Below are 16,762 nucleotides of genomic sequence, written 5' to 3' on the forward strand. Positions count from 1 at the left end.
TTTTCATCCTAAAATATCTGTTTGCTCGTGCTTGCACCACGTTTTTAGTCCTTAGTTGCGTTATCCGCAATTTCATTTTGCGTGGTGAATTTGCCAGACTATTTCGCGGATAATCGGGGCTCTACTGTGATGATATTTGAAAAACCCTCCTTGGGAAGAACTAAAAAAATCTCGAATATGTTATGAATGTTATTATCAAATATTATTGTCGAGTTTTTCATAAAAGTACAATTGTGGATCATTCAAGTGTTGTATTGTGCTCTGACATTCTTTGTTAACCACAACCAGATAATTTTGTTTCGAGCTGAACACGCAATTGTTAGATGTTAGAAAAATAGAAATGTTGAGTGTAGCAAGGGTGTTCACCTGTGTCAATAATTATTCTTGAGAAGAAGTGAGAATGACAATGATAACTTTGAAAATTTAGCTCATCAGTATTTTGACAAATTCAAATAAAAATAAATGTTTGACAGAACTGAACGGCGAGATAACACTCCGAAACACCTTTGTTGATTTTGGAGTTTGCACTACATATCAATAAGCAGTAATGAGCATCCAAATCAACAATTACCATACATAACAGAAGAATAATTATTCCGTCATCTCTATTTTTGCGAAATAAAGTGTTAAAATAGTTCCAATTTTTTTGGATTTAGTGCAATGGCTTGAAGGTATCAACGTCACTTCAATTAATTCGAACAAAATTTATTTTTAATAAAAAAAAAGTCTTTGGTCTTTCAAATCAGAATTTTTAATGGATTATTGATGATTTATAGAATCAAATACAGAGCTTCAGTGCGATGAACTGAAGATTAAATAATTCGAAAATGGGAGGGACAAATCCAAATGTTTGAGTCTCGTATGATATTCTAAAAAAAGGTTTGTCGTTAAGCGGACGTTCAACATTATTGCGTAATAATATTGAATATTTTGATTTGTGCAATATAATCTTGTTCGTCTAGGGGCTTCAATCTTGCCGAGCAAGAAGAATTGTTTATGAATACCTCATTTTGATCTTGATACCAAAATTTTATTTGGACAAGCCTGATACAAGAAGTGAATTACCAATGAATAAGACCAACAAAAATGTCAATACCAAAATAATACTTGTGCAGTGTTGTTTCATGCACTGAATGTGCTTATTTGATGGTTGAAATAATATTATGGGAAGTTGTTTATGGTATTTTTCTTTGGTATTTTACCTCGTATCTCATGCTAATTCGTACCTTTTTGAGGTACCGAACTATTCGGTCCTGATCGGGTTGCGTTCATTTTCAGTTACAACGACATCAAATGTAACCATACCAACGTATGTAACAAATCCGAACCCTTTCGTCTTGCCATTTCTCATACGTCTTTTCTTAATAGTGTAAGTTACGAGCCACCTGTAAATTCCACCATCTTGGTTACAGCTCCCATTGGTTACTATTTTCAGAGATGCCAGGTTTGAAGACATGTCTTCATTTTGAAGACATTTGACTTGCTGTGAAAACATTTGATTCTGTGAAGACATTTCAGTATGATAGTGTACCTGGGTTTTCGAGAGACATTATTTCCATAAAATTCTAACTATTGGTCGAAAATATCGTCAAAGAAGAAGGGCTTTCTCTATAGAAATGTCAAAATTCGTGTTAAAAGAAAAAAAGACGGAAGATATAAAACGTGTCCCTATGTACCATATTATCGAGCAGTTTTGTCACGATCTTTTATCAGCGATTGTATGGACATGATGCGATAAATTCGAGACTCTTCAAGTTTTGCTGAAATAAAACCGTTCCTTAAATATTGTTCCATAGTAATGTTCGAGTGGTGGGAAACGTAATTTTTATCTGATATTTTGATTATGATATGACTAATTAATAGTTTATTTCGTCATTTTATGAACGACAAATAAACACTATACGAACTTCAAAGAAAATTCTGTTTCCCAAGCAATGGAATGAGTAAAAAAATTATTTTAGACAAATCATACCCGATCTTCTTTAAGTAAAATGGGTTTACAGAATCCAGTTTTTGAAGAGCAATCTCCCAGTTTCTTCAAAAATATTATTAGCAACCCTGGCCACTGGTGCTGTTGCACAAGATCGTGAAAATACTACACCACATTGTAAAACGAAGTTGGATTTTAAAAGTATACACGGGAAGTGTTTTTTAAGAGTAAAAAGGAGAGCCTACTCCTGATCCTGTATCGTTTCCGGACGGGGGCCGTGTAGGTATGCGTAAAGGGCTAATGCGAGCTTATTTGCAATGTGTCCCTTGTTTTACACTCTCAGATTGCTCTTATATTGCTACGGCATATATATTATACAAAGGCTGTGCCAGTATGGGTGAGTAGCACAGTTTTTGTTATTTTTATGCTCATTTAACTCATTTAAAAAATTATCTCGGGTGCACTTCATAAATGGAGAAGATGCACCAATATCATTTCCTCTCTTCCAAATGACAAAACTGAGAATTCAGGGGACTCTTGTTTGACAAGTACTGATGACAGCACGAATAATTCAGCCATTCTATGCCAAACCGATATAGTGGTTCTCAGATTTTCGTGATAAATGGTAGTTTTGTTCCTTGTCGCAAAATATTTTATTTCTCCTTTTATTCTCGCGAATGTATGCGATTCGTGCAGCCGCGTTGTCTCACAGAGGTGCATCGAATGTAACCCAAATGCAAACAGTATGGAACAAGTACATACATAGTAGTTTTAGCGTTCAAAGTTGCTTTCATCGTTCCAATAAAACTACATGTTAATTTCTTTGAATTGCCTTTGTGTTCAATATATTTCATACTAGGTTGGGAATGGGGAAACCCATGATTTTTTGCATGAAATTGAAGGCTCCAGCAACGTTAGATGTATCCCATTTAAGTTACATATTTCATTATGATATCTTATCTTTCTTATTACTCTTATCACAACTAGATATAACTACGCGCGAACTATTGAAAAAATAATGAGTTCATTTTTCCAAAACATTTTTTTTGTGAAAGACATAAGTCACAACATAACATACTAATTAGTTTAATAAGCACATATGTAAAGTTTGAATGTGATAGCTAATGCGTTGTTTTAATTTATATCATAATGGAGGACGATTGTTTCTAGATGAATTCTCTCGGTTACCTTCTGAGGTTTCCTCAAGATGAATAACGAAATATATCGTAATATATTACACTTCGTCAGGTCGATTGTTTGTAGAGGAATTGGGGTCTATTCCGAGAGTTGGTTCACGACGTGACAGTCAATTTGCGCACGAGTTTGTATTCTGAGAATCGGTGTAATAAAAAAAAAGCCAGTTGTAACGAACTCTGTTCATTTCTCATTGTACTTCCGAGTCGCCCCACTCTTGAAATTTGGTGAGAATTGTCATATAACTCCGAAGGGAAAAATCTGACTTATACCGACTTAACTCTCAGAATAACCCCCGTTATCTCGGTTAGCGTCTCAGGTTTCCTAAAGATAACCCTTCGTCACCGCGATTGGGGTTGAGTATGGATATCGATATGGAGTTCCCTATAGTCCGGGAAAGATGTATTAGCCAAATTCAATCTAATTAATTTATCATACAATTCAATCCTTGCCATTCAAATTTTAAAGATTATTTCATGCACATTCTGTCAAATATATATGGATTTAGCAATTTAAAATCTTCCTGTCAAACTTTTCTAATGTTTTTTTAAAGTTTGTACTACTGTAACAGTTCGACTGGAAAGTTCATAAGGTTGACGTCTAGACGGCGCCTCTTGGAAAAATCTACTTGACTATCACAAAGCACCATCTTTCAATGGATACGTGTCAAAAATATGACAGCAATCGGTCGATTGGTTCGTGAGTTACAGCATTGAGAGTGAAGCAACTTTTGTTATTGTGAAAAAAATGGAAAATCCGAATTTCGTGTATTGATGGCAAAATTGCATGAATTGAGCTTCAAATTGCTTCCGCATCCACCGCATTCTCCAGATTTGGCCCCAAGCGACTATTTTCTGTGCGCAGACCTGAAGAGAATGCTCGCTGGCAAGAAATGTAAGACCCATGATGATGTGATTACCGAAACTGAGGGCTATTTTGAGGAAAAACCGAAAGAGTACTATAAAAATGATATCGAAAAGTTGCAAGATCGCTATAATCGATGTATCGCCCTCGAAGGCAATTATGTTGAATAATAAAATTGAATTTTGCAGAAACAAAATAGTTTTACTGTGTTACCTTATAAACCTTTCAGCCAAAGCTTGGTCAAAGCTATTGTGTGAAATTTTGTGTTGTAAACAAAACTTCTTATGCCGAAACGTTGAGAATGCTGCAGAATACATTTGGTGATTCAACTATGTCGCGAACACGGGTGTATGAATGGTATAAGGCATTGAAAGATGGCCGAGAAGAGACGAACTATTTGCCACGTCAAGGATGACCATCCACCTCTTCAATGATACAAACAACGACAAAATAAAAGTAATGGTGCTCGGAAACCGTTATTTAAGTTTCAGAGAGCTATCCCGTGAATTAAATATCTTGCACGAGCCCGTTCGTCATCTTAGATTGGTGTTTTGGGCATGAGAAAAGTAACAGCACGACTAGCTAAAGAGCTAAATTTCCTTCAAAATTTTCATCATAATCAAGATCCCACGCTCTCTCACATTGGTCTTCCCCAGGGCTCACGTTTAAGCCCCCTTTTGTACAACTTCTATGTAAGCGACATCGACAATTACCTTACACAAAATTGCAGCCTTGACAACTTGCAGATGATGGAGTGGTGTCTGTCGTAGGATCAAATGAATCCGACCTGCAAGAACCTCTACAAGATACTTTGAACAATTTTTCAACCTGGGCCATTGAGCTAGGGATCGAATTCTCCACGGAGAAAACAGAGATGGTGGTTTTTTTCTAGGAAGCATAGACCAGCAAAACCAAAGCTTCAACTTTTGAGTAAAGCGATCACTCATGCTATGTCATTCAAGTATCTTGGGGTCTGGTTCGACTCCAAATGTACTTGGGGTCCATATCAGGTATCTGAGTAAAAAATGCCAACAAAGAATAAACTTTCTCCGTACAATTACCGGCACCTGGTTGGGAGCCCATCCAGAAGATTTTATAACGTTTTATCGAACAACTAGTCTCTCAGTGATGGAGTATGGCAGTTTCTGTTTTCAATCAGCTACCAAACCACACCTCATTAAACTCGAGCGAATTCATTATCTTTGTCTCCGTATTGCGTTGGGATGTATGCTCTCAACGCATACCATGAGTCTCGAGGTTTGGCAGGCGTACTCCCAGTAAAAAATCACTTCAATTTATTATCTCTTCGGTTATTCATCCAGTGTAAGGTCATGAACCCATTGGTGATCGGAAAATTTGAGCAGCTGATCGAGCTAAATTTTCACTCCGGATTCATGAGTTCATATCTTGAATTCATCTCCATGCAGGTTGATCCTTCTTCGTATATTCCCAACCGTGTTTGTTTTCTGACTATTTCAATTCCTCTGTGCATTTTGATCTGTCCATGAAGCAAGATATCCATGGATATTCAGATTATCAACGATCGAGGATCGTTCCAACGATCTTCGATGCAAAGTATGGGGGTATCAATTGTAATAATATGTACTTTACCGATGGGTCCACTACAAACGAGTCCACAGGATATGGAGTGTTCAACGAATTTTTTAGCACCTCACACAGCCTTCAGTATCCTTGCTCAGTGTATATTGGTGAATTGGCAGCGATTCACTGGGCGCTGGACAGCGTCGCCTCACGACCTGTTGAACACTATTACATTGTAACGGGTAGTCTTAGCTCTGTCGAAGCTATCGGTTCAGTGAGGCCGGAAAAGCACTCGCCGTACTTCCTTAAGAGAATACGAGAAATTTTGAGTGTTTTATCCAGACGCTGTTATGTCATTACCTTTGTCTGGGTCCCTTCACATTGCTCCATTCCGTGTAATGAGAGGGCTGACTCATTAGCAAAGGTAGGTGCAATTGAAGGCGATATTCATCAGCGTCAAATCGCCTTCAATGAATTTTATTCTTTAGTCCGCAAAAATACCATCACTAACTGGCAACGCAAGTGGAACGAAAATGAATTGGGCCGGTGTGTTGGAGGCGAATGAACTGCAAAGTTTAAAGCCTCTTAAAAACAAAGAAACATGAAACATTGGGCCGGTGGTTTCACTCGATTATCCCTAAGGTTAGCCTCAAACCGTGGTTCAAAAGTCTGGAATTGAGTCGGGACTTCATTCGCATCTTCTCCCGACTCATGTCCAATCACTGTTCATTAGATGGACTATTTTTCCGTTTCAATCTTGCCAGCAGCAATCTCTGCGTTTGTGTCCAAGATTATCACGACATCGAGCACGTTGTTTGGTCGTGCGAGGGGTATCTGGTCACCAGATCGAATTTAGAAAACTCCCTTCGGGCCCGAGGAAGACCGGTGCAGGTGAGAGATGTGTTGGCTCGGTTAGACCTTGATTACATGTCCCATATATATGTTTTCCTTAAAGCTATCGATCTTCGTGTGTGATTGTCCCTATATCCTTATACCCTCCTTTCCTTCCTTTGTGGGTAATTCGTCCCCTTGCCATAAACAGTAGAATATGTTAAAACGTAAATACACTATAGATATACGAATAGATTTAAGAATTGAGTGTTCATCAACATTGTTACGATTTCCTTATATCCCATCCTTCTCCTAAAAATATGTCACCCTTCTAAACTCGAGTACACCGCGAGTAATCGGTTTCCCACCTTACTAACCATAGATGTAAGAAAATTGTTTTGTATACATAGTTTTAAAATTATATTTAAGAATACGGCTCCTTTAAACTTAAGTAACTGAGCCTGTACACACAGCGAATAAACGAACGATAAACGAATTAATAAAAAAAAAGATCCCACGTTCATACAATGCATAATCAAAGGCGACGAAACATGGCTGTACGAGTATGACATACAAACAATCATTAGCATGGACCGATGCAAACGAGTCAAAACCGAAGAAACCACGTCAAAGTCAACCAAAAGTAAAGATAATGCTGACTATTTGCTTCGATATTCGTGGTGTTGTCCATTCAGGAATCCTTCCAGAGGATCGAACGGTAGAGAACGAGTAATATTATGGCGTTATAAGGCGTTTGAGAGAGAAAATTCGTCATAAACGGCCAGATTTTTGGAATGATAACACATGGATTTTGCACCACGATAATGCACCAGCTAATCGATGGATCATTGTGAACAAATTTCCGACCAAAAATGGTACGAATGTGATTGAACAAGAACCGTACTCTCCGGATATGACCCCGTGTGATTTTTTCTTATTTCCTACTCAAATTACCCCGTGAACTGAAGACAATTCCTGAATACAGCTATAAAAACTGTTTCAATGTTTGGATTGTTCATCGGAAAAAAGTGTATTGCTTAAGATGGTGGCTATTTTGAAGACGATAATACAAATTTAGATGATAAATAAAGCATTTCCTTCCAAAACACAAATTCCCGCTTTATATTTGACATAATGCATTGAAATAGAAAAAAAATAATTCAAGTTTCGTAAAACATAAGTTTCTACAGATACAAGCAATGTTCATCTAAACCTATCCGTATTACCCCCAGTTCCTCCACATTTTTTTTGTTATTAATCGTGAATAGAAACGAGAATGGATGTGATGCTTGATTAGAATTTATCTAACGTTTCGACAAACGAGATTACGTATTTTCATTTTCAAGTACGTTTTTTCGAATGTCGGATGACTCCTGCGAAGGTAGAGCAAATTTTGCGAGTAATTGATCCTTACGTCGAGCTTCCAAATCGTGGAGACGCACTCAAGCTGTGCCGTTACTGTGAGGCGTTACTAATAAAACAATGACGTGTTACTAATAAAACGAGTACTCATACTATTGATCCGATGTAAGATTATTCTGCAACGCAAAATATTAGAACTTGTATCTTCTTGACATGTAACTTGTAACTATTATTTTGATGCTTGTAATGCAACAGGGCCCAGGTTGATTACTTTCATTTGGGACCGCATACATTTGCTCCGTAAAATTTGTCGAAGTAAATCCAAGCGTCGTTTACAAATTATTGAATTCATTTATTAAAAATCGTCCTTTGTTAAAAATATGTGCAAACCTCTCTTAAACCATTTTATTGTGTTCTATGACACTGCTTGTTTTATTTCTTTATCGGTTCGATTAACAGTTTCATACACCTTTGACATATTTTGAGTGTTTTATTTTAAAATGAAAATAGATGCAAAAATCAACACAAATTCACTGTGAATTCTATCCGGCATGGAAAACAGATTTTCTCAAGTTCACAAAACATGTCGAAAGTTTCAAACCTTGAAAATTTCGAGTGATGGTATGTAGAAGGACATATACGCATTACGCGAACGCCGTGCATCATTATGATACTGCCCTCGTCAACAACTGTATAAACAGAACCACTATGTACCGACTACAATTTCGACTAGTATGATCCGGATAAATACTATGGTCCTCCGATAAGACGTATCAGTTAGAACTGAAAGTTTGTCAAATCAAGTTCAAAGCACCATGAAGCTGTTAATAGTCCTAGTAGTGTGTCTGGTGGCAGTGAGTGAATTTCTGTTTAACAATGAAAATTAGTATTAATTCTGGATATTACAGATTTCCCAGGCAGCTCCTCAGCCACAGTTCCCCAACGCAGTATTTTCTTTCTTCGAAAATTTGTTCGGCGCTTTTGTGTCAACCATAAACATACTCATTGGAAACATACAGAGTCAAGTGAGTGCCAACATTTCAGCCATTGGTAATATCTTCGGAAGTATCGCTAACAACACAGGAGCTGCCCTGAATGTCGCCCTAATGAATGCAAACAGAACGTTGGTCAATGTTCAAACAACGCTGTCCAGCCTGGTCAATGTACCTTCCAGCAGCGTCGTGGGCAATTCCTTCCAGACGCAGCTGCCGAGCTTGCAATCGTTGATGGATAGCTTGAGTGTTACTTTGGCAAATGGAAACGTAAATTCGACCAGCTTCTTGAACGATCTGAACAATATCACCGACGCGATCAACGCACAGGTGCAGAATATAACAAGTGCTACGAATGTTACGAAAATTACGAAAATGTTCGGTTGAACACTGCAGGTTGACTAACAAGCATGGATGATTGGTTGACACACAGGAATATTTATTTATGGTCTTTATGAGACATTCAAATTAATATCTAATAACTAATAGCGTTTAATACTGTTAAGACTGTACTGTTAAGTTTGCTGAAAAATTATTATAATATATCATTTTCATCACGATATTTGCAATTTGTTTTCATATTTGCAGCATCTTAACGATATTTGTAAAAAAGTTAATAAGTTATAAAGCAAAGGTAATACCATAATATATTATCTTAAATTATTAGATATTTAATTTGAAATTTTTTTTATATTGAATAAAACAATATACACTCTACAAAAAAAATAAAGGAACTTAATGGGGAGTCGAAATTTTTAGATGATATTTGAAAAGCTGTGACATCGTAAAAAATAAATGAATTAAGATGGCATGTATATCATTTTGAAGTTTCAACTTTCAATATTTTGAATATTTTACAAATATTTTTGTCTAGGTGTGCGTATATGTAGTGGACGAAAATATTCTGTTTTTTTTTTCAAACTATTTGTAGATCAATACAATTCTTTGCTGACCAACGCAATTGCATGTCATGTCGTTGGATTATTTTTTGTGAGGCTATCGGAAGTCTCAGGTCTACAAAGATAAGCCAAAGACGATTGACTCCTTAGGAGACAACATTCGTCATGTTATCATTGAGAAAAGGTCATCCCAAAGAAACCATAAGCTAGACAAGTTGTGTATGATGAGTTCCAATACCGCTGGTCACTCGATCACAGGATCTACACGTCTGTTAGTGATACGGTTGATAGTGCGTCTGGTGCTATTATAAACTAACGCAATCTATTAATGGATTTTCTCTACATTTCAGAACACGTGAAGGCTTTAAAGAATATTCATATAATTGCTTCGTACATCAGTTATACCATGATTCATCCGAAGAAGGTGGCAACCTTGAAGAGGAACATCGCGATCTTGATGTAGCGCTGTGCTTTGTTGGTGGCATCTTGTACCTTTTGTATAGATGTTTGAGTCTGCTTCACGCCAGCCTTGGTCAGCTCCTTGGTAGCATCGGTTAACTCACCCAGGCTGCCAACAACGTCCGTTATGCTCTTAGTCTTTTCGGGGTCGCTACTTCCTGCATCCTTGGCAGCAGCGTTTAGTACGGCCGAGCCTTCCTGTATGGTGGTTTTGGCGTCCGCAAGAGCACCTTTGGCCTGAGCAGACAGCGCATCAGGGGCCACGGGTTGTTTCCTTATAGCAGCATCTATATCTTTTATAGTATTCGTGAGGAGAGAATTTATCGCGGACAATTGTGAAGTCAGGACATTCGTCACGCCTCCCACCACTTTTGTGGCACTGTCAAAAAGGGCGCCAATGAGGCTAGGGGAAGCCACCTGAGCGAATTTGTTAGAGGTTTTTCAGAGGGTATTTGAAACTGTATACTTACGCTCACCAGGCACAAGCCGAACCCAATAATTAGCAGACTTCGCATCTTCACGGACTCGCAATCAAATGTATGACTGGTTCGTTACCTTGACTTTGTGGGTTTATATACTGAATATTATCCCCCAGTATCATTCCGGGGAATATTTAGAAATCGTATTGTGGACAGCGGTGTTATCCAAAGTATTGGCAGACAACTGTGGTTCTTATTGTGTCAACTATCGTCATTCGTTCTAGATAATTCGTACACTCGATCAAATAAACCGGCCGATTTGTTCATTAAACAAAAAAAAGTTGGGTTTTGGAAGCACAATCGAGTGTTATTATGCTCGTTCCTAGAATAAAATTTCGTCAGCTGTATCAATAAACCGATCACTTTATTTTTGGTAGTCCTGCTAACGATAATATAGTGACACTTTTCAGGTGAACTGTATTTTAGTAAATGTGTAGGATACAAAACTTTAACCTAAGTTGATTAGGTTCAATAGTTTATTATCCTGTGTATGGAGTGTATGAATGCTCTAGGCATTTTTTAGCGTGGTTTCGTTATTCACGTTTTTAGAAATATCAAAATGGAGAAAATATCATATCTTCATTGAGGTGATAATACAAATTAGAATGAAAATATAAACAACAAATATTTTAAGATTTGTGGTTGCAGGTTCATTGTGACAATGTTCCATATTAACGATAGTAAAAAATTGAGCTGCCTTTTACTGTTTTTTCCATTTAATTATGCGAAGGAACACGCGCTAAGTTGTGTAAAAAACGACAGTGCTAGCGATAATTGTAAAATAATGCATCACCCAGATTAGCTGTCGGTGCTCCTCATTTTTTACTCTGTTCAAAATCCTGTCGCATGTCATTCTTCCGATGAACGTTTGCTTTCAGTATCGATTAAGATTCTTCGCATCTCACACCCTATCATTTTCTCATCACCAATTATGAGTAGCTTATTTTTGCAAATTATTCTTACGTTTGATAATTCTTCCACAGATTTACACGCGTTATCGATTGAACTTTTCTTTGTTAAAGAACAGCATGATTATTGAATAGATCACGTGTTTGTGCTTCGTAAACGTTTGTATGATAGACTTTCAATGTTTCTGCGAACTCATTCCTCATTTTATTATTTTACAATGTTTCTACAGTTTGCAGAAACGTGTGGTAAACTTTTCGAAATGATCCGTTTTGTTTAAAAAATATACCAGGATTCCATATCCGAGAGTATTATATAAAATGATTTTTCTATTAGTCATCAGTTTAGTTCACCGATTTGAGCGTTGATTGACAATTCCTCAAAGCAATGTTGTTGCCATGAATGATGCCTCCGATTCATACACACGTTGAAGATAGAAATGGCGATAAACTTACAGCTTGTGTGATTAGGATAAAGATGAAGATGAAGAGCTGATAATGAGTATCTGATGAGTGTTAATTATATTCGATATTCCTTCCAATTTTGGCGGGCCTGCAACATGAACAAAAGTGATGGATCTACGTCGAAGTTTCGACATTTACCGGAATACTCGTTATAACTTTTACATTGAGTCTGTTTGAGGGAACTTCGTGATGAGCACTCAAAGATTAGATGCACATCACTTGCAAGCAACATATTGGTAGTTTTGGAATACATCCAGGATTTTTTACGCGGGGGATACGTACCTCGTAAAAAACCGCGTTAGTTGGAAAATCCACGTAAAAAAACCACGTTAGTTAAAAAATCCGCGTAAAAAAACCGCGTTAATTGGAAAATCCGCGTAAAAAAAACCCATGACACCTAATGATAGATATCAAATGGGGCTATCCCTTTACCGCTGAAATATTTTGTAGCGCAAGTTAGTGGCGCTTTCTATCTGTTCCAAATATACCAATTGGAATTCTATTGTTCACGTCCTCTGGATTGTTTTTTGTCATACCCATTATAACATTGATTCAATACACAACGTAGAACGGAAGTAAAAAGTGTAGTGTTGTGTTGCTGTTGGACCGTCCAGAGCTAAGTAAACAGGAAGACATTCACGAATCGCTGCTCGAAAAAACCCCGTCTTGTTGTACCGCACGGTGAGTGAGAACATAATCCTCTCATGAGAAAAAACACATATTTAACTTTGATAAAAAAATATTGTTACAATTGACGAAATTGGTGGCAATATAGCCCCAAAACACTATCTGCCACTGCCTTGTAAGCTACGTCTTTCAGTAATGATTCCGAAACAGAAAACAAGTCACGATTATGGGAAATAAAGTTAACGTTAAAAACTACTTTCGCAACGAATGAGTTCTGTTTTGAACTGAATACAAATAACCCATTCATGATTGAAAGTCATAGCCCTAATCCAGCTAGCGAGCAGAAAAAAATCTTGTGGGAATGCAGGAGTGTGTTTGAAATTATTGATGACTTTTTCCGATTGATCATTTAACTTTCGTGAATTCGAGCATTGTTTCCGGTGAAAAAAGGCGTCAAAGTGCTTTCGGTGATGCTTTTCACTCCAGACCACCACTCCACTCATTTTTTGATGTAGAACTACGTCTTTCATTAAGGGTGCCAAATCAGGTTACATTTGTATGAAATAAACGTTTGTATGAAATAAAGTTCACGTTAAAAACAATTTTAACCGCGAACGGATTCTGGCGGACATACCAAAGGAATCGGAAATTCCCAAAGATTTGTTTGATATGCTATACATTACAATCCCATGGCGTGTAAATGGTGAAAATTCATGAAAACTATAAGCGTTTTCATTTTCCCATACATTTGTTCTGTCCATTTATGTGCTTTCCCGAACAGAGCTGTCAATAACGGGCAACTTATCGACGAGAAACGAAGGTGATATCGAAAGAAAGAAGAAGAATAACGAAGGGGAATATTTGGCTAGAGTATAAACGGTGGATATCGCTGAAGCAAACTTTTTAGAAGCGAATGAACTGCAAAGTTTAAAGCCTCTCGAAAACAAAGAAAAGAATAGAATAGGAAATCTTTCATCCGTTTCAACATCGTTGCTGGGCGAGCTGGACGGTGAGGGATCGAATGCCCTTCCCTCACCGTTGTTTTTCAATCCTTCACAATGAAGACAAATTCATGCGAATGTTTGCGAACTTTTTTCGCCAACCAATCAGAACGAAGCGCGGGATCACTTGCGAAAGAGCGAAAAAAGATAGAACTTTCCAAGCTTTTGCTGCGAAAAATTACGAACTCACGGTACACTGACAGTTGCCTCTGCCCACATCAGAAAGTTGGAACAAGTCAATCAAGATGGGTGCAACAAGATATGAAAACTTTTGCTCAGCTTCACATCGATGGAAATATGTGAGCAATATTCAAGCTTGCGGCAGGATAGTAAATAATTTTTCAAATTTCTATTTATACTTTACTGAATTTTCTAACATTGAATTGTACGAAGTTCAAGATATACTTGAATTCACATTTGTGAGTAATATGAATTTGATTCACCAATCTCGTACAACTTGTTTTCGTTGTAAAGACGATAGTTTGACAGATTCGCATGATTTCGTAATTCAATGTGAATGACTTTAGCGAAAACAATTCGCATGGATGAATTTCTCAAGTGAAAAATTCGCTCATTCTGTAGCAAGTTTAAGACGAGGAAAAAGTAAAGTTTTCCAACGGCCTTTTTGGAGGTTAGTGACCAATGAACTGGTTAGCGTCTCACATTATCATGCCGGGTGTTCGGGTTCGATTCCCGTTCTGGCCGGAGGATTTTTCGTCAAAGAAATTTCCTTCGACTTGCACTGTGGTCACGCGTATTCAAGAGCTTGTCCCTCGGAATACATTCAAGGTGTGTTATTTGGCTTAAGAAATCTCAACTAAGTATTAATAAATGACGCTAGTTAATGCATACGTTGAGAAGGCAAAAGTTTCACAGGGAACGTTAACGCCATTCAAGAAGAAGAACCAATGAACTGAAGAAGTTTAAAATCTCACACGACTTAGTTTCGGATTGAGCTTTAGGTGCGACCAAATTAGTGACTCGCTTATGTCTCTAGCATTGCAATCAATGACTGACGCCATCGCATTAGGGTTCTGAGCTACACAATTGTGTGGGGAACCATCAAGCTAGGGTATCGTCAAACCAGCAAGAAAATGGGCTTGATTCTCGAATACACTTCACGGTGGAAACGAAATAAACGGCACGCCATTGAACTACGTTTTACGAGTTAGTGAAGTGTCGAAGATAATAATGAGGTTTCAGGCAGAATGTGCACTTTTCAAATAAAAAATCATTAATGAAAATTAACTTCTTCGTATCAAACTGGTAATCAATGTGAGTGGAAAACTTTGTTTCCTTCATGCGATAGAATAATCTCATACAAAAAATTTATCTGAAGATGATTTGATATTATAATGATTAGTTTAATGGGAAACTGATCTCGTATCCAGATGTCAACACCGTACCGTTGTCATCGCGGATACGTTTCATTCCGTTTCCACCGTGAAGTGTATTCGAAGTGTATTCGAGAATCAGGCCCAATAACTTCTTCTTGAATGGCGTTAACGTTCCCTGTGGAACTTTTGCCGTCTCAACGTATGTATCAACTAGCGTTATTTATTAATACTTAGTTGAGATTTTTTAAGCCAAATAACACGCCTTGAATGTATTCCGAGGGGCAAGCTTTAGAATACGCGGGATACAGTGCAAGTCGAAGGAAATTTTTCTGACGAAAAATCCCCCGGCCAGAACGGGAATCGAACCCGAACACCCGGCATGATAAAGTGAGACGCTAACCACTTGGCCACGGGTGCACTTAGCAAGAAAATAAATATTCTGGATTTTTGTCTGTGATTTGGGCTCGCATAACGCTAGCAAAACTTTCTCTACAAAAGATGACAGCTAAGCTGATCTAGACTGGTAATAAGGGCTTCTGTTGAGAAGAACGCAGAACGGAGATAAGTGTGTGTATATTTATTGCTTCAAGCCATCGATATATGGATATTTGTGTGTGTACGTGCATGCGTTTAAGCGTAAGAACACACTGGACGGCTCTCCCGCGCGGATATTGCAGTGACAGGCCGTCGCGGAGCCTCGATAATGGAATGTGAATGAGATGAAACACACAAGGCGGGGCGGGTGTGTACGGTTCCAAAATCACTGTTGTACGACTCCTAATTCGCTGCGGTGGATCGATGGAGATGATGCGCCGCAAAGGTTTTGCGAGAGTATTAGTGCACATAAAGCAAGACAATATTAAATGTCCTATCAGGTGAGCCAATACGTGAAAACCACTCTGCGGTTATGTAGCTGCGGGTCCTCGAATTCCATCCAAATTGTCGAGAAATGCAATATTTCAGATATTGTGATCAACTCTCTTTCCCTCTCGCTCAAGTGAACATCCCCTCTTCCGTTTTCCACCATCCTGTTTTTATATACCACCCCTCTAATCCGCTTACTGTCCAAACAGTTGTACCTTGTACCATAGACTCGTCTTGCATCCGTTTATAAAAATATAATAATGGCAGCTAGTGAAGCCGACGAAAGGCGCTGAATGTGTTTTACATCAAGCTCCTGCTGCGACTTGTCATTGGGTAAATCGCGCGGTAGAGCCGTCTAGTGTGTTTCCACGCTAAACGTAACCGCTGTTGCGGGTGAACATGTCGATCCGAACGTGACGAGAGAGGGAGATAGCGGGAGGGAAATATTTGCGCTAGGGTGTTAAGGAGGCCGTACACTGTTTGCCTGGAGGTCAAATATTTGATATTTTTTGACAGATAAGGTTTGATTTAATATTTGTACAAACACTATTTTGTTTGCCACTCTTCAATTTTCAACAGTGGTAAACAATGTCAAACACGAACATGGAAAAAATCCGCTGAAATATTCAAGGTAACCTAACCATGTACCGACAGGTTCGAAGAACAGACTCAAAAAATATTTTAGACATCCAATAATTGAATATTTGCTTGTCGTGTTTTGTGTAGAATATATTTGATCAGTACACGTTGACCAAATTTTATCTGTCAAAAAGAGTCAAATATTTGGCTTCGGTCAAACAGTGTATGAGCACCCTTAGTAATAAATCTCTGCTGAGACAAATATTTAGCCTTTTTCCAAGCACTTGACATTGTTTGTTTTCCGTAAAGGCTTCGTTGGTGCCTTTGACATTGCATCAATGCCATGAACAGACGCTATGGTGAAGCAGGTGTTAAGGTTGTGCACCAACAAATTATTTGGGGAATACCAAGTTATTCAATAAGTTATAATAA

General features: G+C 38.0%; 2 protein-coding genes across 3 annotated transcripts in view; both read right to left on the reverse strand.

Annotated features, from left to right (window-relative positions):
• Positions 1 to 16,762, reverse strand: part of LOC129779793 (uncharacterized) — a 375,110-nt gene that overhangs the window by 69,136 nt on the left and 289,212 nt on the right. The gene's annotated exons all lie outside the window — the stretch shown is intronic.
• On the reverse strand, positions 9,978 to 10,667 carry LOC129779797 (uncharacterized). Its single transcript, XM_055787501.1, has 2 exons — positions 10,544 to 10,667; positions 9,978 to 10,490 (listed from the first exon to the last, which is right to left on the reverse strand). Exons 1-2 carry the CDS (start codon positions 10,586 to 10,588, stop codon positions 10,026 to 10,028), a joined length of 510 nt encoding a protein of 169 aa, XP_055643476.1. The 5' UTR covers positions 10,589 to 10,667; the 3' UTR covers positions 9,978 to 10,025.

The sequence above is a fragment of the Toxorhynchites rutilus genome, chromosome 3, assembly GCF_029784135.1.
Source record: "Toxorhynchites rutilus septentrionalis strain SRP chromosome 3, ASM2978413v1, whole genome shotgun sequence".
NCBI lineage: Eukaryota > Metazoa > Arthropoda > Insecta > Diptera > Culicidae > Toxorhynchites > Toxorhynchites rutilus.

Excerpts from the sequence above, each read along its gene's own strand:
- LOC129779797 (XM_055787501.1), bottom strand. The coding sequence starts at position 10,588 with ATGCGAAGTCTGCTAATTATTGGGTTCGGCTTGTGCCTGGTGAGC. Across the intron at positions 10,491-10,543 it reads TCGGCTTGTGCCTGGTGAGC|GTGGCTTCCCCTAGCCTCAT; the intron begins GTAAGTATACAG and ends AAATTCGCTCAG.